General features: G+C 50.0%; 15 protein-coding genes across 15 annotated transcripts; 7 read left to right on the top strand and 8 right to left on the bottom strand.

The window, feature by feature from the left end:
* Positions 1–780: 780 nt before the first annotated feature.
* Positions 781–1,203, bottom strand: BGZ61DRAFT_479639 (uncharacterized protein; the record flags this gene model as incomplete). The annotated part of the gene is made up of 1 exon (XM_046249120.1): positions 781–1,203. One exon carries the CDS (start codon positions 1,201–1,203, stop codon positions 781–783), a length of 423 nt encoding a protein of 140 aa, XP_046102922.1.
* A 1,611-nt stretch (positions 1,204–2,814) lies between these two features.
* Positions 2,815–4,297, top strand: BGZ61DRAFT_355682 (putative O-methyltransferase; the record flags this gene model as incomplete). Its single annotated transcript, XM_046240727.1, has 3 exons — positions 2,815–3,057; positions 3,109–3,675; positions 3,770–4,297. The coding sequence occupies 3 exons, from the start codon at positions 2,815–2,817 to the stop codon at positions 4,295–4,297; spliced, it is 1,338 nt and encodes a 445-aa protein (XP_046102921.1).
* Positions 4,298–4,439: 142 nt separating this feature from the next.
* Positions 4,440–5,571, bottom strand: BGZ61DRAFT_454600 (tryptophan synthase beta subunit-like PLP-dependent enzyme). The gene has a single exon (XM_046246253.1). It carries the CDS (start codon positions 5,494–5,496, stop codon positions 4,555–4,557), a length of 942 nt encoding a protein of 313 aa, XP_046102920.1. The 5' UTR covers positions 5,497–5,571; the 3' UTR covers positions 4,440–4,554.
* Positions 5,572–5,968: 397 nt separating this feature from the next.
* Positions 5,969–6,605, top strand: BGZ61DRAFT_423161 (Mss4-like protein; the record flags this gene model as incomplete). The annotated part of the gene is made up of 2 exons (XM_046243554.1): positions 5,969–6,205; positions 6,261–6,605. The coding sequence occupies exons 1-2, from the start codon at positions 6,131–6,133 to the stop codon at positions 6,603–6,605; spliced, it is 420 nt and encodes a 139-aa protein (XP_046102919.1). The 5' UTR covers positions 5,969–6,130.
* Positions 6,606–7,353: 748 nt separating this feature from the next.
* On the top strand, positions 7,354–8,365 carry BGZ61DRAFT_355428 (uncharacterized protein; the record flags this gene model as incomplete). The annotated part of the gene is made up of 2 exons (XM_046240704.1): positions 7,354–7,662; positions 7,730–8,365. The coding sequence occupies 2 exons, from the start codon at positions 7,354–7,356 to the stop codon at positions 8,363–8,365; spliced, it is 945 nt and encodes a 314-aa protein (XP_046102918.1).
* Positions 8,366–9,228: 863 nt separating this feature from the next.
* On the bottom strand, positions 9,229–10,533 carry BGZ61DRAFT_479634 (uncharacterized protein; the record flags this gene model as incomplete). The annotated part of the gene is made up of 5 exons (XM_046249119.1): positions 9,229–9,703; positions 9,779–9,922; positions 9,991–10,066; positions 10,126–10,188; positions 10,437–10,533. 5 exons carry the CDS (start codon positions 10,531–10,533, stop codon positions 9,229–9,231), a joined length of 855 nt encoding a protein of 284 aa, XP_046102917.1.
* A 177-nt stretch (positions 10,534–10,710) lies between these two features.
* BGZ61DRAFT_479633 (uncharacterized protein) lies at positions 10,711–12,227 on the bottom strand (the record flags this gene model as incomplete). The annotated part of the gene is made up of 3 exons (XM_046249118.1): positions 10,711–10,781; positions 10,929–11,621; positions 11,723–12,227. The coding sequence occupies 3 exons, from the start codon at positions 12,225–12,227 to the stop codon at positions 10,711–10,713; spliced, it is 1,269 nt and encodes a 422-aa protein (XP_046102916.1).
* A 981-nt stretch (positions 12,228–13,208) lies between these two features.
* On the top strand, positions 13,209–14,945 carry BGZ61DRAFT_534058 (uncharacterized protein; the record flags this gene model as incomplete). Its single annotated transcript, XM_046254086.1, has 1 exon — positions 13,209–14,945. The coding sequence occupies one exon, from the start codon at positions 13,209–13,211 to the stop codon at positions 14,943–14,945; it is 1,737 nt and encodes a 578-aa protein (XP_046102915.1).
* Positions 14,946–16,082: 1,137 nt separating this feature from the next.
* On the top strand, positions 16,083–17,820 carry BGZ61DRAFT_507205 (uncharacterized protein). The gene is made up of 2 exons (XM_046251899.1): positions 16,083–16,853; positions 16,907–17,820. Exons 1-2 carry the CDS (start codon positions 16,135–16,137, stop codon positions 17,484–17,486), a joined length of 1,299 nt encoding a protein of 432 aa, XP_046102914.1. The 5' UTR covers positions 16,083–16,134; the 3' UTR covers positions 17,487–17,820.
* A 776-nt stretch (positions 17,821–18,596) lies between these two features.
* On the top strand, positions 18,597–20,055 carry BGZ61DRAFT_423156 (uncharacterized protein). Its single transcript, XM_046243553.1, has 2 exons — positions 18,597–19,601; positions 19,661–20,055. The coding sequence occupies exons 1-2, from the start codon at positions 18,668–18,670 to the stop codon at positions 20,002–20,004; spliced, it is 1,278 nt and encodes a 425-aa protein (XP_046102913.1). The 5' UTR covers positions 18,597–18,667; the 3' UTR covers positions 20,005–20,055.
* On the bottom strand, positions 20,042–20,815 carry BGZ61DRAFT_454596 (maleylacetoacetate isomerase). The gene has a single exon (XM_046246252.1). It carries the CDS (start codon positions 20,763–20,765, stop codon positions 20,103–20,105), a length of 663 nt encoding a protein of 220 aa, XP_046102912.1. The 5' UTR covers positions 20,766–20,815; the 3' UTR covers positions 20,042–20,102.
* A 413-nt stretch (positions 20,816–21,228) lies between these two features.
* On the bottom strand, positions 21,229–22,447 carry BGZ61DRAFT_454595 (thioesterase-like superfamily-domain-containing protein). Its single transcript, XM_046246251.1, has one exon. The coding sequence runs from the start codon at positions 22,373–22,375 to the stop codon at positions 21,407–21,409; it is 969 nt and encodes a 322-aa protein (XP_046102911.1). The 5' UTR covers positions 22,376–22,447; the 3' UTR covers positions 21,229–21,406.
* A 624-nt stretch (positions 22,448–23,071) lies between these two features.
* BGZ61DRAFT_355240 (uncharacterized protein) lies at positions 23,072–23,575 on the bottom strand (the record flags this gene model as incomplete). Its single annotated transcript, XM_046240692.1, has 1 exon — positions 23,072–23,575. One exon carries the CDS (start codon positions 23,573–23,575, stop codon positions 23,072–23,074), a length of 504 nt encoding a protein of 167 aa, XP_046102910.1.
* An 875-nt stretch (positions 23,576–24,450) lies between these two features.
* Positions 24,451–25,317, bottom strand: BGZ61DRAFT_354937 (beta-lactamase-like protein; the record flags this gene model as incomplete). Its single annotated transcript, XM_046240670.1, has 1 exon — positions 24,451–25,317. One exon carries the CDS (start codon positions 25,315–25,317, stop codon positions 24,451–24,453), a length of 867 nt encoding a protein of 288 aa, XP_046102909.1.
* Positions 25,318–25,872: 555 nt separating this feature from the next.
* BGZ61DRAFT_393276 (Alpha/Beta hydrolase protein) lies at positions 25,873–26,908 on the top strand (the record flags this gene model as incomplete). The annotated part of the gene is made up of 3 exons (XM_046242869.1): positions 25,873–26,289; positions 26,344–26,770; positions 26,823–26,908. 3 exons carry the CDS (start codon positions 25,873–25,875, stop codon positions 26,891–26,893), a joined length of 915 nt encoding a protein of 304 aa, XP_046102908.1. The 3' UTR covers positions 26,894–26,908.
* Between the last annotated feature and the right edge of the window lie 239 nt (positions 26,909–27,147).

Raw genomic sequence — 27,147 nt, 5'->3', positions numbered from 1 at the left:
TATTTCATGGAGAATCAGATCCTGGTATGCACCCTCCACAGCATTAAAACCGAGACGAATAGGCAATTCTGGCCTACTGGTGATGAGGAATCTTAGCTTCGGAAGTTGTAGTTCTTTCGTACGTGAGAAGAGGTTGATGATGAGCTTGACATCTTTGTCTTCATCGCACTCGTCAAGAGCATCAATGACAAATACCAGCGAAGTCGCCCTCCAAGTATTAGGGGGAATACTGCCTAACGGCTGTAAAATCAGCTTATCAAACTGGTCTTGTATGGCTTTTCCAGCGACATAAGGGTTGGCATCAACAGCCGATTTGATGTGTGGTGCAATGATAGGATGTCTTTCTGCCAATTGGGCTGCAATGGTGGTGAAAAACTTGGATAAGCTGCCCCGGTCTGCCTCTCCTCTCTTGAAGAAGAAACTTCCACTGAGTTGTTTAGACTGCGCAAACTGCCGAGCGACGGTGCGAGATATGGTAGACTTCCCCGTTCCAGCCATTCCATTAAGCCAAAAAAGAGGCTTCGCATCAGGGTCATTCGCCCATTCATGTATTCGGAGTAGGAGATCAACCCGCGTGTTTTGCAGACAAGTCGGATTATGTTCCTCGTCGCGAGAGTCGAAAGACGCCCCTGTCGCTACTGGCAGCGTACCAAGGAGTGTCTTTTGTTCGAGGTTGAGGAGACTTTTGTCAATTCGCACGACGTTTTGGTCGACGTCGAGGAGGACTCCACTAAATCAGAGGCTGATTAGAATGTGATTAAGAAGGGTGTGAATAGGGTCTTACGTTTGATCTACTTGGAGAGTCTGAGATACTGTCTGGCTGAGTTGCCGAAGGTTTTTAATTAAAGCCTCGTGTTCTTCACGTTGAAAGGGCCATTGGAATGCACGCAGACCTAGCCTTCGCTTGACCTTGCTGGAGGTTTTAGGCTTGAGGTTCCGTTCTAGCTCAAGAAGGTGAGAGACACTGCGCCCCAGGACATCATCTAGATTCTGGGAGTTTTTGAGCCTCGCCCCGTTTGGGCCATCCAGTAAGTCTCGGACTTGTTCGGAGACCTTTCGTAGATTGGTCACCTCTTCTCGAAGGCGTTCGATGTCGGCGGCGGCATTTCTGACATCTTTGGCGTACTGCAAACAGAGTGACGCGACCTTGACAGATAAATCAACAACTGCGATGACGTTGGCAGCGACGCCGATTGCCTCCATCGTTGTTGAATGAGAACCAGGCCGCTTCGTTGAGGGATATTGTTGAAAGTTGGTTAGAGGGTTGGATCTCAATTCCTGCAGATGAGGGGTCCGCACGTATGAGGCTGAAGCATGTAAGCCCAAGTAAGCCTAACCTCACGAGCCACGTGACGAGTGAGCAACCGCAACTGATTATGAACACGTTCACCGCCGAGTTAACTCATTTCAAGGCTGGATCAATCGCCAACTAATTTAGGGTAGCTGGTTTTCTTTCTCTGGAGGCCCATAGGTAAGGAGAGAGGAGATCAAGTCCCGAAGACAAAAACCAGACGGGACTCCAGATTTTCCAACAGCTGTGACCACATATGCGGGTGGTGGTGTTGAGAAGCATTGACAAAAAGAAGACTATTAGCATAAGACGCAAAAAAAAAACATACAACAGTGGGGATTCCCCGGTCGTCACCGACCCGAGTACTAATCCACCGCTTCTCAGCTTGACTAAGGGAGAGCGGACGGGATCCCGTATTTTCTAAGAGCTATGGTCGTATGTACTTGAAGATGGCGATACTGAGCATCAAATCTGGGTGTAACTCAAGGAGTCGAGTGGCGAATACCCAGTCCTGAAGCTGTATCCCTCACATCCTGATCTTCATGGCACAGAGCTCAACCGATGAGTAGTTCTGGAGATATTTATCGGAATCAATATAATCGCACACAAGCATGGCGTTATTGCAAAGGGAGTGTATTGCACCACCATAGCCCCATTCTTCGAACGTGTGGCCAGTGATATGACCTCACCACGTCAATCAATCAAGATCACCACTGTTTTCATAGCCATTGTGGGAGTTTATCGCCTGGTGCAGTTTCTACATGGTTTCGTATTACTCTCTAGAGGGCTAAAATTTCAGCCGGAACGGAATTGTCCCGCGGGATAGACGGGGATAGGGTGTCTGGAGTATCCGATCCCTAACTCCGCGGGATAGTGCAGGATACCCGAGGGACTCGAATACTCAAGCGGCCGCTGGTGCTTATTACCGAGTGAATAATCAGCCGAATAGCAAAGAAACTGCCTAAATTCCAAATACTGGCATGTCTTGTGGACCTCGGCAATTAGGCAAAATATACACCGGGCATGTTCTGACAGTCCTAGCTCCCGCGTCAATGAACTGGAGACTCAAAATTGATAACGATTGTGGTGGCTAGTGTGATGCTTGAGCTCCCAGGTACCTATCGAGCAAGGTCTTGTCGCTGTTCGGCGTCGACGTTTACAAATACCGGTCCCCATATGATGAACTGATATCTGCAGGATTTGGGCCGACACTCAAAAAGTATAACTTATCAAGTGGGACACTGGAATAGGAAGGAGCTGAGTAATTAAATAGATTGCGAGGTCAAGGTTATGTCAGAATAGCATGACGGCATCGTATTCAGTACGAAACAGATAAGGATCCTTATTACCACTCGCTATAGTTTGCTGCACGGGGTCCATAGTTACCGGAGGCTTCGATTGCTAAGCAGTTTGTTTAAATGGGGTTCGCCACGGTGATTGAAAACCTCTACAAGCTCTGTTCTCCCTGCATCTACTTGACACACTATTTTATTCTTAACCACCACTTGTGTACTGGCTTCAGGATGGCTGTATCGGAAGCAACTATAAATTGCCTGGCAGAAGCTATCTCTGAGACTGCCAAAGCCCTTACAGCATACTTGGAGCAGAATGGGCATTCTGCCCCATCATTTGAAGAAGGCGGCCTGGAGCAGTACCCCAAAAATGAATTGGTGACGGGTCTCCGGTTTCAGCTCCTTGAGGCGGCTTCAGACTTGTATCATTTGGCTCTTGGGCCAGCAGACATGGGATTTTTGCAACCGCTTTTTGTAAGCATTTATCCATACCAATAAGAATGCAACTGACTGTATGAAATGCAGTGGAACCATGATACGACCATCCTCGATGTTCTCAATCGATTTGGCTTCTTCACCTCTGTGCCGGTTGGAGGATCCGCCACTTACAGCGACATCGCTGCCCGAACTACGCTTCCAGAGTCTCTTGTGCGACGAATCCTTCGTCACGCCATGACCATGAGGTTGTTTGACGAAAAGCCGTCTTATTCAGGTAAAATTGTCCACACATCCACTACGGCGTTTATGTCTAAGAACCCAATCTGGCGGAGCTGGGTGGCACACAATATGGAGGACATGCGACCTGGGATCGTTTATCTGCCAGAGTCTCTCAAAAAGTTCAGTGTAGGCAAGGATGTGCCAAGCGATGATATCTTACAGTCTGGCTGCGCAATTGCTGATTTTGACCGCGTCGGCCATCCCTCGTCGCTTTGGGAGTATCTAGAGAGGACACCGGAGGGAATGCCATCAGATTACCGCGTTAATCGTTTTGCAGAGGCGATGCAGGCAGCTGCTTTGAGTTCAGCTGTCAAGACAGAGGATCTTTTGAGTACATACGATTGGGCACGCTTGGGAAACGCAACGGTAGTTGATGTGAGTTCGATGCTACCATTTCATTTCAGATCCAGTCCCTTTGATCCTTGACTCCAAGAAAACATGTTGATCGATGATGACTGAACCTGATCAGGTCGGAGGCTCCTCAGGGCACGATGCAATGAACTTGGCTATGTCGTTTCCTTCACTCAAGTTCATTGTCCAAGATCAGTCGGCAAACGAAGCCAGATTCCAATCAAATCTACCTGCAGACTTGGTATCGCGGATATCCTTTCAGACACACGACTTCTTTACGCCACAGCCTATATCAGCCGATGTATATATGTTGAAAATGATTCTGCACGATTGGCCAAACAAGCAAGCCATTTCAATCCTGCAGAACTTGAAACATAATCTCAAGCCAGGAGCTGTTATTCTTCTCTGTGAGAATGTTCAGCCAGCAGCTTTCGATCAAGAAGGCAATCGTATCCTGCCTGTAACGGCCCATCGAATGGCATCTTGCCTTGACTTGCAAATGTTGGCGGTCTTTAACAACCTTGAGCGGACGATAGAGCAGTGGGACGCATTGATCAAAGAGGCAGATGAACACTTTGAGATTCGCTCAGTCGTTACAGTTCCGGGTTCTATTCAGAGTATCTTAGAGGTGGTGCTTAACTTCTAGAGCGTTGTTAGACTGCTTGTGAATTGGTCGGACTACATAGTCAAGTCAGGTTAGTCTGGCACATGGCTTTTACTATTGCTATAGTGTTATTATGTAGAGCCATATCAAATTGCCATTCATCAAGAAGGGATATACATTATTCGTTATTAAATTCTCGCTACTAGATTGTCATAACGTGCTATTCAGCGAAGAGCAGAGATCGCATGACCCGTCAATAAGGAGAAAGTTACCCGTTATTCTGGCCACCCTAGACCGTCTCAAGTTTCAGCGAACAAGTCACCATTCATGTACTTGAGTCCTGTATCGCAAGCAACTGTAATTACCGTCTTGCCCGAACCCAATTCCTTGGCAAGTCTAAGAGCGCCGACAACATTCAACCCTGTCGAAGTTCCCACCAAAAGACCTTCCTCCCTGGCTAGCCGACGGCACATTACCCTAGCTTCCTCTTCCTCGATAGCCCAAGCATCGTCGTACAAATCCTCGTTGAGAAGTGGCGGGACAATCCCGATTCCGATACCCTCAATATGGTGGGTTCCAGCTCGACCTTCAGAAATGCAAGGCGACGATGCGGGTTCGAGAATCGCGACACGACACTCAGGCCAACGGCTTTTCAGAACGTCAGCGACACCCATAGCCATACCGGCAGTTCCAACAGCGCCGCAGAATGCATCGACCCCGTTTGGGAATTGGTCTGTCAGCTCTGAGCCCAGCACCCGGTATCCCATGAAAGCATCGCGGTTATTGAACTGATCAGTCCAGTAAACTTGAGGATCTTTCGAGTATTCTGTTACTCGTCGGATCATCGATGGGATGAGATCAGCGTGGATTTTGCCGGAGGGACTTTGGATGATGTCGACTTGGGTGCCGAAAGCTCGCATCGTCTGGAGCTTTTCAGTGGCAAAGGCATTTGAAGTTACCACACGACATTTGTGGCCCTTGGCTGCGCAGACAAGCGCCAATGACGACCCGGTACTTCCGCCGCTTGCTTCGACCACCGTCATCCCCGCTTTGATGTCGCCTCTTTTCTCAGCCTCCTCGACCATGGCCTTTGCCATTCGGTCTTTGTATGAGCCGGTCGGGTTGAAATACTCAAGCTTGAGAAAAACATTGGCATAGCCTTCCGGGACGATGTGTTTGAGGCTGACGCAGGGTGTGTTGCCAATGGCATCAAGCACGGTGTTAGTTGGAGGCAGGACCATGGTGAAGTGTCAGATGACAGAAGAGGGAGGGTGGTAAGAAAATCGCCACTTCAAGCAGTAAGGTTTCTACTTGATATAAATGGACTTTAAATGGACATTGGAAGCTGTCACCGTGGTAAAGAATAAGTCCATTGGACTTGTCCAAAAAAAAGCCAAATCAGGTTAGTTTTCCGAGCTACAGGTTGACGTGGAGAGCAATCGTTTGTGATCGTTTGTAACTGGCCCGAGGAATCTGTCTCGGCATGCTTGCTCCACTGTTCTCTTCACCCATTTATTGATTGCTCCAATCATCTTCACCAAGACAATCGGCTTGCTTATGTGAGATAAATGAGTCGTCATCCGGTGGGAGCAGACGCTCAGCTGCGCGGGGTAACTCCGCCCAAAGACGGACAAACACCAAGCCTAAAAGGTAGCGGTGACACCTGGCTGACAACCTCGGAAAGCTAACTGAATTGGTGGTTTTTTGAGGTTGGTGTAAAGAACAGACTGTGTTAGAGGCAAATTGAGTGACATAGTTTGAAGTATCTCATGAATATTTATATCAACGCTGCTCCCCCGTTGCCGATATGTACTCAATCACTCGACCGTTCGTACTCGAAACCCACACTCATATATTCAATCAACTTCATTCGACATGGCTGCTGTAACCTCTGGTTCTTGCCTCTGCGGCAATTCTGCCTACTCTTATACCGACGAGCCGGTCATGAGGGTATTATCCTCCAAATGTCTCCAGTGATTGTTTGCGGTAGCTTACACATAGTCAGGCTCTCTGTTATTGTACCCCTTGCCGCAAAATTTCCGGTGCAACCAATACCCTCAACTTCGTCATTCCCGAGGACAAGTTCACTCTCACAAAGGGACAACCCAAGTCTTACGCAGCAGAGCATGAGTATGGAATGACGCTCACTGTTTTCTTCTGCCCTGACTGTGGATGCACTTTGTGGAAGGAGGCTACGGCAGCGCAGTTCAAAGGTGTGAAGCTGATACAGGCGGGAACATTGACAGATGCGAAGAAATTGGATGGAAAGGTGGATGCAGAGTTCTATGTTCCGGAGAGGGCCTCGTGGCTGGTTCCGATCGAAGCGGCTGCTCAGAGCAAAGACTTTTAGGTTACACCATTTCTCTGTTACTAGTCACTTCATTTTTATCGTTCCACTTTATTTATTCAATTTTCAGTATTCTGTACACTACTTTAAGGTGAAACATGTGTTGATTTAAATTGTGGACAAGTGGCGGCCGCCTTATTTGTGACATTGAACTTATTGGAGAGGCGCAGTCCTCTGGTAGCGCGAATCTGGCGACCATGGTCGGATCAATGATGTTCCACTTTTCGTCTCTTTTGTCTCATCATCTCACATCATCCTCCTCCTTGTCATCAACGTCTACGACAATTCTACGATGGTTCGATCGGTAAGTCGAAGTCGAGGATGCGGTAGGTGTCTACAACGCAAAATCAAGGTAAATCATCGAGGCATTCTTGATTAATAGTACTCCTGTGTTAACTTTCGCTAGTGTGATGAGCGACAACCGGTGTGCTCCCCTTGTGGGCGGGTGGGAAAGCCATGTCCCGGAGCATACACAGGGGTGTTCATAGTTCATACCTCGGAAGAACGGAGGGTAATACCAAGGCGTGTCGAAGACGCAGAGACTCTTAGTATTCATCCCTGCCGGCTGTTCGAACCCTCCGAGACCCCCCTGTTCGAACACAGCATCATCTCTACCTTCATCGAATCTTTTGCAGTCGCACCAGGACAAGCGAACCCACAATCCTGGACACAATATCTATCTGCGTGGGTCTCATCGCCGACTGCAGCATGGTCCATACGCGCAACTACACTCCTATTTTATGGGCAGAAGATGAATAATGAAGCGTTTTGCAGAGAAGCTGATAAATGTTACGCCCGTGCACTTCAGATCCAGCAGAGTTGCGTCAGAAGACATTCTCAGACGTCACAAAATACTTTGGAAGCCACAAGAAATGTGCCAACTGAACAAGACATTTGTGCGTCGCTACTGTTGATGTACTACGAGCTCCTCAAGCCAACCGCCATTGGGAGCTGGATGACACACATGAGAGGGACTGTTGCCCTCCTGATGCTGAGCGGACCGGAGAAGTGTCAACAAGGCTCATACCACCTCATGTTCAGGTCCCTGAGGCTCTTGATGGTGAGTCTTAAGTTGACAATTCTGGTTCCAAACAAATTGTGTTGGTACTAACATTTATCACGTTTAGGCTCACGTCTCTATCCGGTCTGGACTTCCATCATGCTTTGCTTCTTCTGAATGGCGCATCGTACCGTTCTCACAATGCCAGAAGACGGGAGTAGACACTCTGTTAGACGTCATTTACAACTTATCGTCGATGCTGAAGCCATCTAACATAGAGCAGCCGACGGAATGGACCGCCCGCATTCAAATGCTCATCGATGCTGTTTTCCAGAGTGAAAAGCTGTGGGATGAGATGTCAGCGAAGCAAACTCTTGGGCATCGCCCTCCCCTCAGCTTGGGCGAAGCCGGAGAACTTGATGACAGGCTCTGGCTTGGAGGGGGTGACTTTTGTTCCACAACCTCGTCCACAGTGTACCATGCCGTTTGGATTATGATCTATCATCTCATGCTTACCGGGGTAGAATGCAATCAACTTATGAGAAATGAGTCCATGGCGAGATGCTCGTCTATCCTAGACTTTGCACATGGTCTGTTCACTCGCAGTCTGCAGGATCGGCTGAATGCTGGCTCATGTATTCAGCTTGTTTTCCCAATTGAGGTTGTTAGCTGCTACAGCCCATGCGAGCATCAAAGGGAGCAGGCCAGGACTTTTCTTGATCGACTGGGATGGGTACAGTTGAGTTCTGAGCTACTAGAATAAGGATAGCCTTCTCATTATGCAAGCAACATAGGCCGTCAAAAGAAGCATATAAGCAGTGTCCCCAGTTTTCTCCATGTGGTTAGGCCCCAGTACTGCCTCTTTGCGTGCTATAATAGCCAGGAATTCTCTGACTCTCTAGTTGTCTTCCACCGCATATCTTGGAAGTGCCTCTTGCGACTCTAGCATCTTTGGTTCACAATGGTAGCCCAACGACGTCCTGATACGGCAATGCCTTCATTTACCAGAACACCTACGCGGCTCTCTTTTCCGTCGCGGAACCAAGCATTGCATCACGTTCAAACTTGTTGTCTCATAACCCAGCAAGCCACGACAGCCAAAGCCGGTGCGCAGCAGTAACAGGCCAACAAATCATGGCGTTACAAACACTACATTAATCTCATGCTCATCTTTTGATCCACTTTTAATAAATTAAGAGCCTTTACTTAGTAGGAACAAGTCTGTTACATTATGCATGAACGCAGTGTTCATTCTACTTTTCCCGCATCAGTCAATGCGATAGTCTGTCCTTTTTTTGCGTCACTTTTCTTTTCATTTGTGACACGGAATGAGAGATGACAGGAGCGGCGAGAAGTCCTTGGTTTTGACGGTTCACTTTTGATTGAGATCCCACAGATATTGGGATCATTTGCCCTCTCAGCCAAGCCATCTTAGTTGCGCCAAGTGACATGACAGCTGTCTAATAAAATGGCGCCAGCACATCTGGAACATGACTGAGATACACACATCGGTACGACGAGGATCATAGTCGAGCAAAAGAAAAGTTCTCCCTTGATTGAATATTTATAAAATAGCATTCCGAGTGTGAGCACTCTGAATATGTCTCGGCAAGTGCTAAGAGGGGATCACTCATGCATGTCGCTAATGATGTTCAATGCTCTCTCTAATAACTTGATGTCCTTGTCAATCTCCGCCCTTGTCGCTCTGAGGGATTTTAATTTCGACCGCAAGCATACGCCTTCATTCTCACTAGGTATGAGTGCATGGGCTGCATCATCTGGATTTGACTCAGAGGTATTGTCTCCATATCGAAATGTCTGACCTCCATCCAGGTGCTCGGGTTGTTCCTCCGAGACACCGGAGCCGTGCAGAGACCTTGAGATCTCCCTTTTGTGTCGTCGTTTCTGGTGATCCAGCAGATTGTACTTCTTGTTGAATCCCCTTTTATTGCGCGGGCAAGACACAACTGGACAAATGAATGTCAGGGAGCTGTGAACCTCGCGCATATGTCGGTCGAGACCGCCTTTGTCACCGAAACTCTTGTTGCAACAGGATAAATACAAGCATGAGTATATAGGGGTGTGCTTGTCTTTGGGACTCCTGTAGCAATATCAGAATGGATTATTGCGAACCATTTTTAAACTGACTTCAGCGATGATGGATTGGGGGACAGACCTCTCATTGCCGCTCTGGACAGTATGATCGAGCAATTCTGGTTCTTTGTCAATGGTGAATAACCCTTCGGCATTGACCTGTCCATCTCCTGGAGGGATGTCGCCTATGCCGTGAATCGTTGACCGAAAATCGGTTTCTTGCGAACTAAGAGAATTTATCAGTCTATTGATCTCATTGCACTTGTTTCGACGCATCGATTGTCTGAAACTCACAGTTGAGGTAATGGAGTCTCTTCGGAGGGTTCGGCTAAGAACTGGTGATTCCCAGCCTGGGGAACTCGTTCAGAATCTGTGTGGCTTCTGTCAGTACACAACAGTCTACTAAAATAACACCCGTAGTGTTTGTACCCGCCGCCATTAAGGACATAGATGCTTGTGCCCACAACTGCTCCAGATCACTGTTTGATGCTGCTGGAAGAACATGAAGTTAGTTCAGCAAGAAAGGGAATGAGAAGGCTCCTTTGTACCGATTGTATAGATAGTGTTGTCAAACAACGTCAAATTGCCGGGTATTATAGCTGTTCTCTCAATTAGATTACGTGAAGCACCATAGGGTGAATAAAAGAGTACCTAATGCATTGCTTTCGGAAGAACTAGGCCACCCTGTATTGTTAATGAGCGCTGTGTTCTGGTGCAATGACAGTTGTGTCTAGACAAACCTGTTTCGGCGAGAGTTGGCTCGTTATTAGAGACATCGCCAGAGTAATTGAAGTTGTTACTGTCATTCTCGAAATTGTCAGTCCAAAGTCCTTCCATCTTCAAGTTTGTGGGGAGAAGAGTCCCTTACCCTTTGACGCAAGAAGGCAAAACCTTGATACTTGAACGAAATTGCTCAAAGCTATTTGCTTCGAGGGTATTGATGGCTCGTTTATATATTTTTTAAGAAGAGCAGTGAAACACGCTTTGATTACCCAGGCTGAGAGCCTTGGTAAATCAGGTTTTGACAGATTTGAACCAGTTTTGGCCCAAGTTGCGCCCAAGCTCGATAGTTTGAGGCCCATTCTCTGATAGTTTAGTCTCAGAGCACGCCTATTACGTCCATCAAGGCGTTGTGTTCCTTCATTATTGGACAATACTACATCTAAAGATCTGGCGATGACTGGATGGCTGCCAGAACCGATGAGCCAGAACCGATAAGTTTGTACGCATACTAATGCTCATACCCAACGAGGTTCGCCGTATGTTCTCCATCAACTGCTGCAGGCGACCCCAGGGTGCTTGTCGATTCCGAAAATGGTCTCGAACGATTGCATCCACCTCTCGCTTCGCACTGTCGACATTGGGAACATCTATCGTCTCCAGCCAAGCAACTATTCCCAACCCATCCGGACGCCGCAGCCAGACACGTCTCCTCTGCTCCAAATGCCTCGCGACTCGCGCCTCGGTCCTGCCACACTGGTCCCAGCCAACAATCCGAACAACGTGCATCGCCAAAATTGAATAGACCTGAAAGCTAAGCCACAGAAGCTGCACATTGCTCGGCATCCATAAAGAGCTGATCAACCCCGCGGGGAAATAAAGTACGAAGAGGTAAATGAGGATCATTGACAGGAGCTCCCTCGCCCGATTTCTACGACCGGCTGCTCCGCTGTCCCTTGTTGGATGCCCATAATGCCTGAAGAACTGTAGGACCACGCTCGGGGGCCCTTGAATTATGGCAAAGCCGTGTGTCGGATCCTCAATCTCGTACAGCTCGTCTTCGGATTCTGGATGGCCCTCAGTGTTCTCTTTGTCGTCGAGGATCGAATCTCGACGGACTCGTACAAACAGGGCTATAAGCTTCAGAACCAATGGCACGAGCAAATAGCACGTCAACCAATATGTTTTGAAAGGCTTTGCAACCGCTGCCGTGATCGCGTAGCAGTCGATGGAAGCTCGCTTAGGATAGTACCCAAGACCGTCCTCCAAGTGACACTTGCCTCGGTGATTTGTATAGCATTCTCACCAGCATGATCCGCATCTGTTGCGTAATGTAACCTGAGATGATGTACCAGCTGCATTGAACGATACGGCGGAATCTCATCCGTCGCGGGATCTGTCAGATCCTGCGGCGCCAATCGAGCAGCGCGGTTCCGGCATTTCACTTCTCTTAAAACCTGTACCCAAAAACCATTTCTCGATTCCTTCGCATCTCCTTTTTCATTTGTATTCGGTCCCTTCAGCTGATAGTATTTAGTCTCCGTGTCGTGGAAAAAAGTAGTTCCAAGCATGTTGCCTCGTCGCATGCCAAGATATAGCCCATTCTTGCGGAACGTGTCAAGGGACTCGAGAGCCGCTCCGTGGAGGGGGCCCGCCATGGGCAAGCAAATCGAGAGTATGAACAAGACATATGGATGAGTGTCGTTGTAGAAGCGCTCAGGCCAGAGCAGGCGTTCGAAGAAGGATTCTGTCGCTGCTTCGGCGCCGAGGTAGCCGATTATAGAGCCGAGGGCGCCAATTATGATCGACATGGCTTGTCTTGACACGTTGTGTTGCCGATGATGCTTAAGAAGAATGATCAGAGAAAGTGGTTTGCTCTCGATTGAGGACGCTGAAAGCTGGAGCGGACAGATAGAGGGGTTAGGCAAGATGTTCGCGTAGGGTCAGAGTGATTAGCTCCTAGCCGTTCCACTAGCAGGATATCAGCCGCTGCCCTCTTCTGGGAATACTGAGCGAAATCGAAAGAATGGCGTGGGGAAAGTTTCTGTAGTGGAGGTTGCAAGGAAAGAGAAGTCAAATATGAAAGCGGATTAGAACAGTTTGTCGTCACGCATAGGTCATAATGCCGTAAAGCAGTTAGGCATCCACCCGTTAGTCGTTTTGGTGGTGGCTCAACCTGCATTACGGAATGGGGAGGCTTGAAGTAGGTTGAGTGGCGGCGGCTGAGTCCGATACGCCTTATTCTACTGGATTCCCTAAGGAGTGTGTGTGTGCTAAGTGTGACTAACATCACTTCTAACCATACCTGAATTGGTCAGTATGGGATAGGATCTTGCTAGGACTTTGGCAGTGGATTGACGGTAATTGCCTACCCAAACTACTCATCGACGCATGTGATGGCCTCTCCCACCATTCACCTTCGAACACATGCTGAAGGACCAGCCACGACATAACAATTAGTAACAAAGATGCTAAGGCTTATGGAGGTCTAGAGCGGGGAAGCATGTGCTGTCGCAGTACAAATTGGCGAGCAAGCGCTCTCCAGAATTGACTCCCAAATTGCAGAAGAATTGACGCAGTCGAAGCAACTGTCCAAATCGCGACAAAATGAGCACCACCTCGAGGAATGACAGAGCCGTGGCTCAGGGACTCTTGGGGTTTTTGTTGAAACCTTCTTGGGTCAGCGGGGAGACAACCAGAGGTACTCTCGCGCGTTTCGCAACTGGCTTCAGCTCCTCAGAATTGTCTTCTCCTCGGCGCCAAACCCGCGCAGACCCGACTTCATCAATTCCATGTCTGGATCACAAGCTCTCTCCAGCCACCTCCTCACCGAGTGGTGGTTTGCGAAGATCCAAAACCCCGTGCTGTCCAAAGTGGGCGAGACCATCATCGCCACGTCCGCAATGCGCGAAAAGCTGCCCTCGAATCAGGCCTTGCACCCGGAATTGCTCCAGTCACTGAGACAGGGCCAGGAGGTGGCCGCGAGGTACAAGTACCACGAGGAGCTATTCTTGCTCTGGCAGGCTGAGTTTCTCTCTGGCTACGATAATGACGATATTGAGTACCTCGCCACGCTGCAACGGCACCGGCACGATGCGGCAGTGATGGCGTCTTGCCAGCGGACATCCTGGCGCCTCTTCCATCAATTCTTGGAGCGCGAGGAGATACCAGTGCCGGAAGCCGCAGTCGCGGGTGCAACAAGCTCTGGAACGAATCTGGGGGGCGACCCAACAGTCGAGTATCGAACACGGAGCATGAGTTGGGTCATCGAGCCATGCCCTTGGCTCAAGCTTCGAGAAACCAACATCTCCAACCAAGGCACCAGAAACAATCTCCCATACTACTTGTGGGACAAAGAAGGCGGGTGTACCGTAGAAACTGCACAATTAGATCGCCGCCCTCTCTACGCAGTCGTCAGTCACACATGGGGCCGATGGCGCTCGCAGAAACCCTCGGTGACGGTCGACGGCGTGCCGTGGCTCGTTCCCCAGAATTCTCGGTTCGATGTCCAGGGGCTCCCAGACATGCTGCGGCGCATGGATATCACGACGCGATATATCTGGGTTGACCTGTTTTGCATTCCGCAGGACAGATCCAAGCCGGAGCAGGCCGTAGTGTACAACTCTGAAGTTGATCGCCAGGCCGACATATTTGCCAGTGCCCACTCAGGGGTTATCTGGCTGAATGACATCAACTCCTGGAGTGGACTGAATGCGACCATCTCGTGGCTGTGCCTGCAGTGTCTGGAGCTCTCTCATCCCAACGTCCGAAGCCTTCTCCCGACCCAGATCGATTCGATCGCTGGCCAGGCGCAGAAACCCACCGGCCTATTTGGAGACGACACCGCTGCAACCGAGCCTTCGGGGTGGTTCTCCTCCCTCTGGACGCTCCAAGAGACCTGCCTCCGCCCTCAAATGGGATTCTTAAACAGCGAGGGAAAGGCGCTCTTCGTTAATGACGACACCGTGACACTGGATGGACTGCTTGCTCTTGAATCCTGGGTCCTCCTCCAACTTACCACGCGGAATTACCCTCTTCTCGGCGTCGAGATCCCCCGAGGGCCGGCCGAGCTGTTCCGGCTTAGCAACGAGTTCCAGCTCGATTTTCTCCTTGATATCAACCCCCTGAAGGTGCTAGGCATGACCAACCAGCGGTACTGCCATCACAGCCGCGCGCGTGCCGTCATGTCGGCGATTGGGGCTACAGCTTGGTGGCGCGACCACGTGCAGAGAGTCGGAGAGCCGCCGCCGGAGACCGAGTTGGTGTTGGGCAGGTTCCCGCTCATGTTTATCAATGAGATCCGACAGCAGCTCGGCGCGTCATTCTTTGGTTCGGTGAGCCTGTCGCCTGAATATCCCGACATCGGCGTCTCCGATAGTGGGAGCATCAGGAGGTTCGGGTACACAGTGATAGGCTCCATGATGCCGTTCTCGTCGAATGCTGCCCGACGGCGGGGCTCACACGTTTGGGGCCAAGAACATCACGACCACCCCTCAGTCAGCGGGTGGAGGATCTGCCCAGACGGATGAGTGGAGATGGACGAGGTCGGCATTGTCGCGGCTAGAGTCTCCGACAACTCATTGCACGTCCCACCCGCTTGCGGTTTGACGGCATCCATCATGGCTCTCGGAGATGCCAACCAGGAGGAGGTGGTGGTGGGCAACTTCGACCTACAAGAGTGGATTGACGGATTCCGGCCGGGCGGTGAAGATATTTACGCCGTATGTCTCTGCTACGGCGGGCCAAGAAGCTTGGACTGGGGGGTGATCCTGCAGCGGGTGCCGTCTCTAGAGGAAGAGTCTGGGATGTGTTCATCGTCGCCCGAGCCCATGTTGCTAGTCAAGATTGGGGCTTATATCCTACAGGGGAAAGGTCAAAACTTAGCACCAGATACCCACAAAGTGCAATGGCTAGCCCTTTAAATAGGCATTGAGATACAAATTCTGGGTCCATTGTGATACCGAGGCTATTGTAATCGGTGCAAGAGTGTGGTTAGTCGACGGATCTCACTTAACGTCGGGCTGTCATGACCAAGATGGAGTAGACGATCGCCTTCATTGCCCATCATGAAACAAACTCTCCACAAAAGAGGGAATAACAAATAGCAGCGCCCTATGTTCTTCGGCTTCATCTTCGGCGCTATCCTCTGCTTGAGTTCTTAGTATGTCGCAAGAGCCAGTAACATGTTCCGTGCGTAGTTTCTGACTCGATTCTGCAACCTCATCATCGCCATGCCTCATCATTCAGATATTTAGTATCTTATCTTAAGTCCTAGGTTTCGATGTGGTTTGCCTGACAAACCATAAGAGCTCATGCAGTAATAGTAGTAAGGCAAAGACGACGCTGGTCAACGTGACTACTTTTCCGCCAGCAGGCCCTAGAACTTCAATTGTTTGGTTGGAGAAGGACTGTGTAGCGAAGATGGGCATTGGACTAAGCGGGTTTACTGGTGATATGATCTAGGTATCACTCTTGTATTGGAAAACATGGCATTGATGGTTTCGCGGATTCAACTTGTTTGGATCATCTGTAGATGGGTTCCTGCTCTAATGAGGGCTCCCTTGCCCAAGCCTATGCTAAAATCTAGGGTAGGCGATTACTAAACTGACGTGATAGGCAACTGTATTGTTACCCCGCCAATGTTCTCGAAAGCTGGCCAAAACACCATCGTCAACCAGTGCATCGGATCAAATCCTGCCGTTCAAGCAGTAGGCCGACATGTCGACGGACATTTTTGCCTGGCTAGACGAGATTCCCAAAGATCTCACAGACCCTATTTCAAAAAGAGCGCATCCGTTGGGCAAGCGGCGTCGCCTCAACTTTACACCACCAGAATCAGCCAACAATGACATCATCATGTCTCATGAAGGTGGTGAGAGTCCAGATATGCGCCCCAAAGCCATCGATGATGAAACATCCCAGGTCCCTTACACGCGAATAACGCACGGATCAGAGGCTGGGTACTCACTGTCAGGACAGTCACGACAGTCGTCAGAACGATGGGGACGACTTTCGCCGCAGAAACATTTGCAAATACTCAGACTCAGCCCTCATGGCATAAAATTTCGAGATCTAACTTACTTTGAGGACAAGCCGCATAGCCTAGAAGTGCTGCTTGAAGTGGTAGACGTCGTCATGGAAGGAAGAGGCATCATTTCGTCATCAGCTCGAGAGGAACTTGAACTTGCTGCACAGTCACACACAGACTTCAAATGGGTTTTGAGAAGCAGCGAATACTTCTCTGAAACCCGTGACAATGTCGGTCATACCCCATCTCTAGAAGACGTGCTCAGTGTTGTGGCTGCGGCAGCTGAGTGCAGCACATATGGGCACCCAGAAGCAAACTGGAATCTTGAGGTCCATCAGCCGGTTCTCAAGTTGGCGTTTCGACCACCATATCAGGCGCCGTTCAATCATCTCGTCAACTTTACGGGCAGGTAAGGCATTCGTGGAATCTATGTTACCCAACCCCAGCTAAGACTTCACCCAGCACTACAGCAGCCATCACTCCGACATACGGCAAACCATCTACTTCGAAAAACGTCGACTTTTGTATCTATATCGACCCAGAAAATGATGAATTTCTGACTCAACGAGCCATTCTGACATTTCGCGACACTCTACCTGATAGAATATTGAATTTCACGGACTTTCCCCCCCTCGAGAAGAAACTCATTGCCTTCAGCATCGAGACTGTGAAGCCGAGCGAGGGCTTTGATAGCGCCAAGTTGCAACTTGGTATTTGGCAGATGGCTCACTGGAGTTTCTTGCGATGTCTGGCTGAGAGACTGACAGCCGAGGCTCAGGCGGAGGCAGAAGGGGGAGAGAAGACTGATGGCCCAACCAAATTGCCCCCGTTTATTCCTGGCATAATAATTCAAGGCCACGAGTGGTATCTCAACTTCACTACTTTGGAGGGAGAGCAGACGTTGTTCTGGCAAAAAGTAGCAATTGGGGGCACATCTAGTGCCAGAGGGGTCTACCAGATCGTTCACATTCTGCAGGTCCTACGCCAGTGGGTCAAGGATGAGTACTGGCCGTGGCTTCGGGACGTTATTCTCCGAGGTTGACGATTATGAAATTGAATGGTACTGCCAGATAGGGTCATTGTCTACAAACAGCAGGTCTTTGCTGACAGACGGCACATGCGTGTTCGATTCGCTATCTTTGAGGCTTAGCCATAAGGCAGGTAGTGAGGCAGTTAGCTACTAGTAACAGTGTTAGGAGGGCGTGTCATGGCAAACTATTAGGCAGATATGTACTGCATGGGACACACTGGTTGCAGTCGCGTCAATTAGTCTTCGCGCACACTTTAGTGGGTAGTTTTGCGTCAGCTGAGCTATCTCTTGCCATATTATTACTACCCCAACTTCATTGTAAAATGAACTATTTAGCACACATCACAGCAAATCAACATAGGGATTTACTGTTGAATCAACCAGCTTGTCTTAAGCCAAATCAATTTCGTCTTTACTTTATAAGCCTTGGTTATCTTTTGTCATTTTCTGTTTAGGTATTTTTTTATTGCAACGTAAAACCTGTGGGTTACACAGGGGATGACAGATGTCGAAAGAGGAATTCTCGCCACAGTCTAACGTGAGCGAGCTCCCACATCAATTGGATATTAGGCGCTAACATCAAGAATCCAAAATTATTACCTGGCTCAAACAACAATTCACTGTTCTACGGGCTCGGTTACAGAAAACATTGCTTAAGTCGTCTGCTATTCATGTTCCGCAGCCAAGACCCGACGGAATCAACGAAACGCACACGGAATCGAAGAGGGCCCCGCGGAATCGTTGAGCACACGACGGAATCGGCTTCAGACGGAATCGATGGCAGGTCTTATTCTCCACCGGTCTTGGTTTTTGCTACAGTTGGGAAATATAGCTGGTGAGAACTTCTTCATCCTGAGTGCGGAATAAAACATTAAGAAATACTTGAACCCTTAAACCGAGACACATTAGTCTCTTACAGTGTAGATTTTATGCCGAAGACGGCTGGAAAATGTCGGCTCGGCTGAGTAAGGTCTAATTGAAACCGACTGCGGGTGGATTTCCGCCCGGCCCCACTCGGCCTCACTCGGCCTGGCCCGTGGATTCGGCTTGCCGCGGCTTGGGGAACAATTGTAAGTGAGTGTGACGTCTTCAGTGCGTCGCAGCTTATTATACTCTTGCTCCCTCAATTGTAACAACTTCGTGGTATCCAAGAACGTCTCAGCGAGATTGACCGATTGATCCCGACCGTCATCATGTCCTGGCTCCCAATCCCAACCGGCTCCCATTTCTCCATCGCCAACATCCCCTTCGGCATCATCTCCACAGCCGCCAACCAAACCCCCAGACCCGCAATCGCCATCGGCGACAATGTCCTCGATCTTCACGCGTTCGCCAGCGGCGGGGGCTTCTCTGGCTCCCCATCGGTCCAGGAGCGTGAGGCTTGCTTCGCGACGACCACTCTGAATGCCTTCGCCGCCCTTGGCCGTCCGTTCCACCAAGCCACTCGCAGCTATCTCCAGGCTGTGCTCGCCGCCGACACCAAGTTCCCAGAGCTCCTCAAAGACAACGAAAAGCTTCGAAGCACAGCAATTCTGCCACGCTCGGAAGTGCAGAACCACCTGCCCTTGGCGATCGGTGATTACACAGACTTCTACGCGGGGAAGAACCACGCATACAATGTTGGAGTCCTCTTCCGCGGCCCCGCCAATGCCCTGCAGCCTAATTACACACACTTGCCTGTGGCCTATCATGGCCGAGCCAGCAGCGTTGTCACATCCGGAACTCCCATCCGACGTCCCTGGGGCCAGATTCTGCGACCGGGCGACAAGACCCCTACGCTGGCGCCGTGTGAGAAGCTGGACCTCGAGCTGGAGATGGGAATGTTCATCTGCCGCGAGAACAGCCTTGGGGCCCCGGTGCCGGTCAACGAGGCAGAGAATCACATCTTTGGCTACGTGTTGATGAATGACTGGAGTGCGCGAGACGTGCAGGCCTGGGAGTATGTTCCCCTCGGTCCTTTCACTGCCAAGAATATGGGCACCAGCATCAGTGCCTGGGTGGTGCTCGCCGATGCGCTCGAGGCATCAAAGGGTCCAGGTATCGCCAATGACACCGAGCTGCTGCCCTATTTAAGACAGGACGCGAAGGACAATGTCTTGGGGATCAACCTAGAGGTCGACGTCATCAGTAAGTCCACCTTTTCAGGCCAGATGTTTGCGTCATGACATACTAATCAAGACACGCAGCCGCGGCGGGCGCAACCACGACGATCAGCCGGACAAGCTCCAGAAACCTCCTCTGGTCGTGGCCGCAAATGATTGCGCACCACACCATCACCGGATGCAATCTGCGCCCTGGTGACTTACTCGGCTCTGGAACGATTTCAGGCACAGAGCCAGGCACGGAGGGTAGTATTCTAGAGCAGACAAAGGGCGGCAAAATCCCTTTGAAGCTTGAGGGTGGCGAGGAGCGCAAGTTCCTCCAGGACGGTGATACTCTGGTCATCCGCGGCTCCTTCGGCAGCGGTGATTCTATAATTGGCTTTGGCGAAGTTTCAGGCACGGTTCAAGCCCCTCTTCCTCTATTCTAGCTATAGACTTGACTCTACCAAAACTAGACAAGAAATGCACTGATTTACTAATCTTATTCTTGTTTTGAATTCTGCATGCTACTGATTTGATCTTCAAGCTACTTCGTCCTCAACTCCTCTGGCGTGTCCGGTTGAGTGAAGTAGGAAGCTCGAATCACTGCTGGATGCTGCTTCAAGTTCGCAGCAATCCGCTCCACCGCCGGGAACTGCGAAATGTCGACGCCAAACCTTTCGGCATTCCAAACTGCAGGCATGAGACACGCATCCGCCATAGAAACCTCATCTGCGACAGAATATTTCCCCGCAGACCTTTCAGCGACGGTTTCGTAAGCCCGTAAGCCGTTCGTCATCAGCTCGCGGTTCCACTCCTCAGCGTTTCCTCCCAGTTCCCTCACACGGCGCATGATTCGAAGGTTGGTCACCGGCTGGATATCCGAGCATACAATTGCAACCAGTGTGCGTACCAGAGATCGTGCCTCCAGGTCAGAGGGAAGCAGGGGCGTCTCCGGGTGTCGCTCCTCCAGGTACTCGAGTGCGGCCACCGACTGTCCGATCTTGAAGGCGTTGCCCTGCGATTGGCGGCATATGAGGACCGGAACGGATGCAGACGGGTTGAGAGTCTTGTGCTCCTCGGACAGCTGCTCATTCTTGAGGATGTTGACAGGTACCATCTCGTACGGGATCGATTTTAGATTCATGGCGATGCGGAGGCGAGCGGAACAGGATGACCTGAAGTAGGTATAGAGAGTGTAATCTGCCATTTTGTTTGATGTAGACGGTTGGGGAATGTTAACTGTTCTCTGAATGCTGCTCTGCGAGTGTTGATTTCTGTGCCAACTCAGCTGGACGTGGTCCCTTTTCAGTCCGTGATAACTCAATTGACTCTGATGTCAGCTACCGAGGACATCCGGTGCTAACCTTGAGGGGCCGAGGAAGAGGTTGCAGTGCGGGAAACCTTTAACGAACGAGGTCAATTGGGGTACATGCGGAATCGGTTCCGGAGCGGTGCGGGGAGAAGTCACCTGGCCCGGAACAAAGACGGGTGGATTAAGATGATCACGGGATGACGTCGAGATGCTTTTTTTAATTTGTTTCCCAGATGACAGGATGCATTGACGTTGCAATATTGGCGAGACATGGACAGGGCTGGTGAGGTAGCGTCGAATTTAATGATAAACTTTCCGTTCAAACCAATTTAGGTAGCGAAATCAATATTGTAACATTGTTCGATTATCACATCACCGTTACTCCTCTAGTGATCTCATCTAATGGTCTACATCGTACTCTAAAGTCCCAAAGCTCAAACCGTGTACAAGAAGCAAATAACCGGCGCGCATTGCAAAGATCTAAATAAGCACCTGGAGAGACGCCGCCCCGGGCTCTGAAAAAGATCGCCACCCGATTACAACTTGGATAACTCAAATCCTTTCTTCATTCGCATAATCGACTGCTGGCTCATGGAAGCAACCATGTTGCCCTGCTCATCCCAAAGCTTCCCTTCTGAGAATGTTCGCCCGCTGCCGCCACGGGATGTTGTCCTCTCTCTGAGATGCCACGCATCCATCTTGACCTCTGGGGTAAAAACACGCAGGGCGAAATCCAGGGTCGAGCAAGCCGCCACGTCTTCGAACCACAGATGATTGTGTGTCAGAGGCAAAAAGGAAAGCCCCCCGTCCATAAGGAAAGACAGGGCCCCCAGGTTCTGGGCAGGTGATGAAAGCGATTCCCTAGCTCTCTGCCATTCTGCCGATGTTTTGGCAGTAATGTGTCGCGCTTCCTGCGTCGTAATGGTGTGCTTGGAAGCACCGGCTAGGGTCTGGCCAGCGACTCCATTGACGCAATGTCTCGTCTCAAAGAACTTTTCCGACACCCCAAAAGATTTGACGAAATCTTGGTACTGGCTCTCGGTGACTACTCCTCTAGCCTTCAAAACCTCCGCATGCGCCTGAGCGGTTGGACAATCTTCAGGTCCAGGCCATGTGGACTCGGGAGGCGCCGAATAGGTGAGCGAGGACGGTTCCTGGACGTGAAAGTCGGCAATAAGCTCGAGACAAACGCGAAACTGGCCGTCGGGTTGTTTCTGCTTGACTTGGACGCGTCGGGTGGCGAATGACCTGGTGTCTCTGGTGTTGGTTACACTGCAGTAAAGTTTTTGATCGATTGACGCAGGTCCGAGAAAGTGGCCGAGGACTGAGTACAGCGAGAGGTTTTCCGGGATGGTTGAGCAAGCCGCGCTCACAGCGACAGCTGCGGTGCAACCTCCGTACGCAATGGGCATGGAGTTGCCCATCCGGATTGGGCACAGTTTGGAGACATACTCTCCAGGCCCAAGCTGCTCGACAGCAACTTGCTCTGATAGGGTGGCGGTCATGGTTGAGGAGGGTTAATGGCACAACACGGACAACCAGTTCTTCTTAAAGGGGAGACAAGTGTTCACGGTTTATTAATCAGGGACGGTTGTACCATCGCCTCGGCACGTGGGGAACGGGGAATGAGTATTTTATGGGCCTGCCTCGGCTGAAGCCTGCCAAGCGAGCTAGTTCAATCTCTCGAGGTGGCGCCAAGAATGGAAAGGTACCAGCCAGGACTGATTCTGCCGCAGGGACGATAAGGTAGGTGTTATTGTCATGTTAAATCCGGGGTTATATCTTCTTTTTTTGCACTTTCGGTATCATGCTATTCCTGAATGTATTTACAGTGCTGAGCTTCAGAGCTCGAGGTGTTGGTTGGTCAAGCAGCCATAGACGCTCACCTACGGCAGTGCTAGGAGGACAATGCGGTTTATAATTGATAGGAAATTTCTTTACAGGTTATACTCTGAGGAATTTAGAGATTTCATAACGTATATAAGCTCTCATGCCCATCTTGGAAGGATTCCTCTCGCTAATCTCCTGATCCCTTCGAGTTCGCCACTTCTCCGTCTCCACACCCTTCCACAGATCCGGGGCGCAAGACCCACCCAGTACCAATAGCCACCGAGATGCTGGTATCCAGAGCACTGGCTATCGCACGCTATCCAACATGCCGTTGATAAACCCGTGCATTAAACAAAGGTAGCGTCCGGCCTTCAAACTCCCCACTGAGACAGGGTTTCTTGTCCCCTGTCGGTGAACAAAAGCTTCCCCATCCCAAACCCGACGCCATAAATGAGGGGATAGCGTCCTTGCCACCACCAGAAATGATCGTGAGCGCCGAACCAACCAAATACAAGATCCAGGTTGTAGCAGAGATCGTTGCAAGTGCCCAGGACAAGCAGACTCATAATGGCGCAGAAATGAACAGCCCTACTGCCGTAATGCTTGTCGACAATGAAGAAATTCACAAGACCCCCCATTGCCCCGCCCATACCAAGAGGGCAGAAGAAGATTGTCCACATGAATCGGGGAAAGAAATCTCGGAACCCTGAGAAGACAACGATACTGATCAGCAGCATCGTGACCTCGAAGATGAAGGAGCTGAGCCAGAAGAGCAAGAAGGGCCTCAAGTATATTGCCCGACGCTTCTCGGCTTGTGGTTTGTCTTCCTCAGAGGTAATGATGACTTGGTAGGAGTGATTGCCTTGAGATGCCATGGTGAAATCTTTCGCAGTGTTTGCTTGGCGTGAGATGAAAGAGAGGCAATTGTATTGGCGCTATCTGGCAGCTTATTTCATCTAATTGAAGAAGACAGTATCAACGTTTTATACATCCCGAACGTGTCATGACATGTCATGACATGCCATACCCGACGACTATAGATCCGTCAACACGAAAAATAAGTCCGACGGAGAGTTGCCCAGAACTGTAAAACCTGGGGAAGCGGGAACATGCATAGCGAACGAGCCCAGCAGACTGGGCCGAGTATGCCCCACATCTTGCCGACAGTGTAATCAAGGCCTCGACATGAAGACACATTTGAGTGTGTGTCTGGGGTAGTATTTGGAGGTGGGGATGGGAGTTGGGGCACGTCATGGGGTCATTTCTTCCCACTCAGGCGCTTCACAATGGAGGCTACCAGTGAATGGATTGCTGAGTGTGCGCAATGCACGGGTAGGCACAGCCGTCCAAATGCGGGTATCAATTCTCTTCCATCTAAGTGATTGTTACAATTTAGACTACGTGAGCAACGACTACTCTCGCCCTCTATCTAGACTCAGTGAAACTGATTCCAAAGACGACGTGGCGATTTATGATAATAAGTTTAAGACAGACTTAGGGCCTTAAGTGAGGGTGTAAAAAGGGCGATATGGATAAATAGCAGAAAAGATGTATTAGGATGGATCCATGCTAATGATTAAGCTCAGTAAATATTCATATCTTGAGAAAATATGATATTTATTTATGTTCAAGATCCCGGTGTATGCCTTCGTATACCTTTAAGATAAATTAAAAGAGAATGAATTGTCTTTTATCATGGTTATTTATGGAGGGCTGAAACAACCAGTCGGCTTTGATCCCATTTATCCAACTACATCTGTCTCGCCTCGATTGCCCTAAAGGCTCCCGCGAGAATGGCATGAGGATTGATCCGGTCTGGATACCTGGTTTCCATCTGGGATACAATCTCCTCAGCAGTATCTGACGCTCTCACTATCTCCTCAAAAACTCTGATATACTCCTTTGTTGACTGAAGATAATACGCCCCGTCGACCGACCCAGGCCTCTTATGTCCTGCAATGACAACTTTGGGGTTCAGAGCCTCAATCTTTTCAATGGCTTTGATCCATTCCATTCTCTTCTCACTCGTGTCCGCCTCTCCGAAATACTGGTGTACATCTCCGTACACTGCATCGCCCGCGACTACCAACTCGAGACCTGGAATGTGCAAAATCGTCGTGTTAAACGTATCCGTATGTCCGACCTCGATAACATGAACAAGGTGCCCGTCTACATAGAACGTGTCGGTCTCCATTGGATCAGCGATGGTGACAGGCGTCGCAATCTGATCACCTGGAAAGAACTTGAGCCACACGCCAGTCCACCATTCGGGCTCGAGCTGTTGCTTCATGTGAGCAACAGTTCCTGGGGTGGCAATGGCTCGGACATCTGGCCAATTTTTTTTCAAAACGGTGATTCCAAAGAAATGGTCTCCGTGCCCATGCGTAATGTAAATGTACTTGAGCGGCTTGTCCCCAATGATTTCTTTGATCCAACCGATGAGATCTTCTGTCTGGGCTATTGAGATAGGTGTATCGACAAGGACCGCTTCCGTTGGTCCATGGATCAACGTACACGATATCGGCGAGAATAGGCTCTGCTCGCCGTTCCTCTGAATGGCAATTGGCAGCCGTGAAGACACGTAAACATCGGCTCTGAGCGGTGATTTATACTCCATATTGACGCTGCTGATGGTGATACAAGCGATTCAAAGCTAGAGAAGATTTTACTTGATGCTTTGATATTGTGAGGAGTCGTTGGTCTGTTTGGTCCCTTCTGTGAACCTGGAGAGCCCCGCCGAGCTACATAAAGCCAAAGCCTCCCCTCCTGGATTACACACACCCATTCTGAGTTGTTAGCCGAGGTAATTAATAAGCGCGGCAGTTTTATTTAATGCTCCGACACGATTATGACGTTTTTCCGAAGCCTATTATCTGTTCTATCTGCTCTGTGTGTGTTGGCTATTGTTTAGATGGTCGGCTTGATGTGGGGCTCGCATTGCATAAACTCCGTCGGCCTTTTCTCTAATGTTGTGGTTGCTTTACGGCCGAGGATCCTTGGCGTCTGAAATCGAGGATGAATACCGGGTAGATAATATCAACGAGGATGGAAATGATTATTCTATTATTTAAGGACTTAAATAATGCCCAGGTTGCTGTTGGGAATTGTAATCATCCTACCCAACTCTGTTCCAGAACACTCCTGTTTTACGATCATAACCCAAATCACCAAGATGCCTCGATACAACAGCTCCTTCGACGGCGCACAGTTATTTTATCGAGATCTTGTTCCAGCTAGCCAACCGCCACCTTTCGCTGCAAATGAACAATACGGAAACAAGCAGGACCTGACATTTGTATTCCTCCACCAGTGGCCTCTGTCATCTCGCATGTATGAGCCATTGCTACTGAAACTCTGCGAGACTTATCGGTTCCGCTGTATCGCCCCAGATAGGCGTGGTTTTGGTCAGAGTGATTGGTCAGGCCTGAATCTGGATGGAGATATCAACTATGATGTGTTCGCTAGTGACGTTGTTGACCTCTTAGAAAAGATAAAACCTGGTCCATTCATATTTGTGGGTGCCAGCATGGGCACTGGGGAGACGCTGCTTGCCCATTCCCTCAGCTCATATGTCAGAGCACAGTGCAAGGTAAGTTGTGAATTGCGTATATCACTGGACATCATATTTAGAACAAGACTCTAGGGATTTGTGTGGATTAGTACCTCGCTTCCACACCCTGTCTTATCAACAGACTTTCCAAACGCGCCACCAAGAGAGCTGTGGGATACCGTTCTCGCATCCCTGCGAAGCCATCGATCGCAGTTTGTCTCTACAGGCTTTACTGGACCACTGGGGGTTGGTTCGGCAACGCAGGTCTCAGAAAAGGACATTGAACTCTACGAGCGGATTGTTGATGCTGCGGATGGGCTGGCGATAGAGCGAGCCGTCCAAATATATACTTCGGAGAACTTGACAGACCAGTTGGCGCAGTTCGCAAACAGCAGCGACGCTCCGCTTCTACTGGTCCATGGCGGTATGGATGGTGGTGTGCCAATCGAGGCAAGCGCTCATCGAGTCAAGCAGTTGGTGCCCAGAGCCAAGGTGATTGTGTATGAAGACGGGGGACACGGTGAGTCAATTCCCCCGTGCTTGCGGATTAATTTCACTAATAAACCGCAAAGTCTTGGTTCTGTCCCACCCCGAGCAGCTTCTCCGAGATATTCTGGAATTTGCCGACGCCGCGCGGAGTTAAAGTGGCGGAGTTGTGGTCGAAGGGGGGACACTGTTGTTCCGCCCTGGAGCGCCGCCAGCGAAGTTATGCGCACCAGGGAAGCGAAAAAAGAAAACACGAGGCAGAAAACTGGGGAATGCCTGGACATCAGGGACCAGGCAGTCATTGCCTGATGGCCACCACGTGATGGATGCAGCCAGGCTGAGATGCCATGTTCTTGGCTGGTGATCTCCTGCAAGACTAGTGTCCGTGATCGGGACAAGGACAGGCCGAGT

Source organism: Ilyonectria robusta (assembly GCF_021365365.1).
Source record: "Ilyonectria robusta strain PMI_751 chromosome Unknown BGZ61scaffold_13, whole genome shotgun sequence".
Taxonomy (NCBI): domain Eukaryota; kingdom Fungi; phylum Ascomycota; class Sordariomycetes; order Hypocreales; family Nectriaceae; genus Ilyonectria; species Ilyonectria robusta.
This window is presented reverse-complemented; position numbering and strand designations above follow the sequence as displayed.

Bases quoted from the DNA above. Each gene is read 5' to 3' on its own strand.
- BGZ61DRAFT_454600 (XM_046246253.1), bottom strand. From the start codon at position 5,496: ATGGTCCTGCCTCCAACTAACACCGTGCTTGATGCCATTGGCAACACA.
- BGZ61DRAFT_507205 (XM_046251899.1), top strand. From the start codon at position 16,135: ATGTCGACGGACATTTTTGCCTGGCTAGACGAGATTCCCAAAGATCTC. The intron at 16,854-16,906 runs GTAAGGCATTCG...GACTTCACCCAG, and splicing joins CTCGTCAACTTTACGGGCAG to CACTACAGCAGCCATCACTC.
- BGZ61DRAFT_423156 (XM_046243553.1), top strand. From the start codon at position 18,668: ATGTCCTGGCTCCCAATCCCAACCGGCTCCCATTTCTCCATCGCCAAC. The intron at 19,602-19,660 runs GTAAGTCCACCT...CAAGACACGCAG, and splicing joins CCTAGAGGTCGACGTCATCA to CCGCGGCGGGCGCAACCACG.
- BGZ61DRAFT_454596 (XM_046246252.1), bottom strand. From the start codon at position 20,765: ATGGCAGATTACACTCTCTATACCTACTTCAGGTCATCCTGTTCCGCT.
- BGZ61DRAFT_454595 (XM_046246251.1), bottom strand. From the start codon at position 22,375: ATGACCGCCACCCTATCAGAGCAAGTTGCTGTCGAGCAGCTTGGGCCT.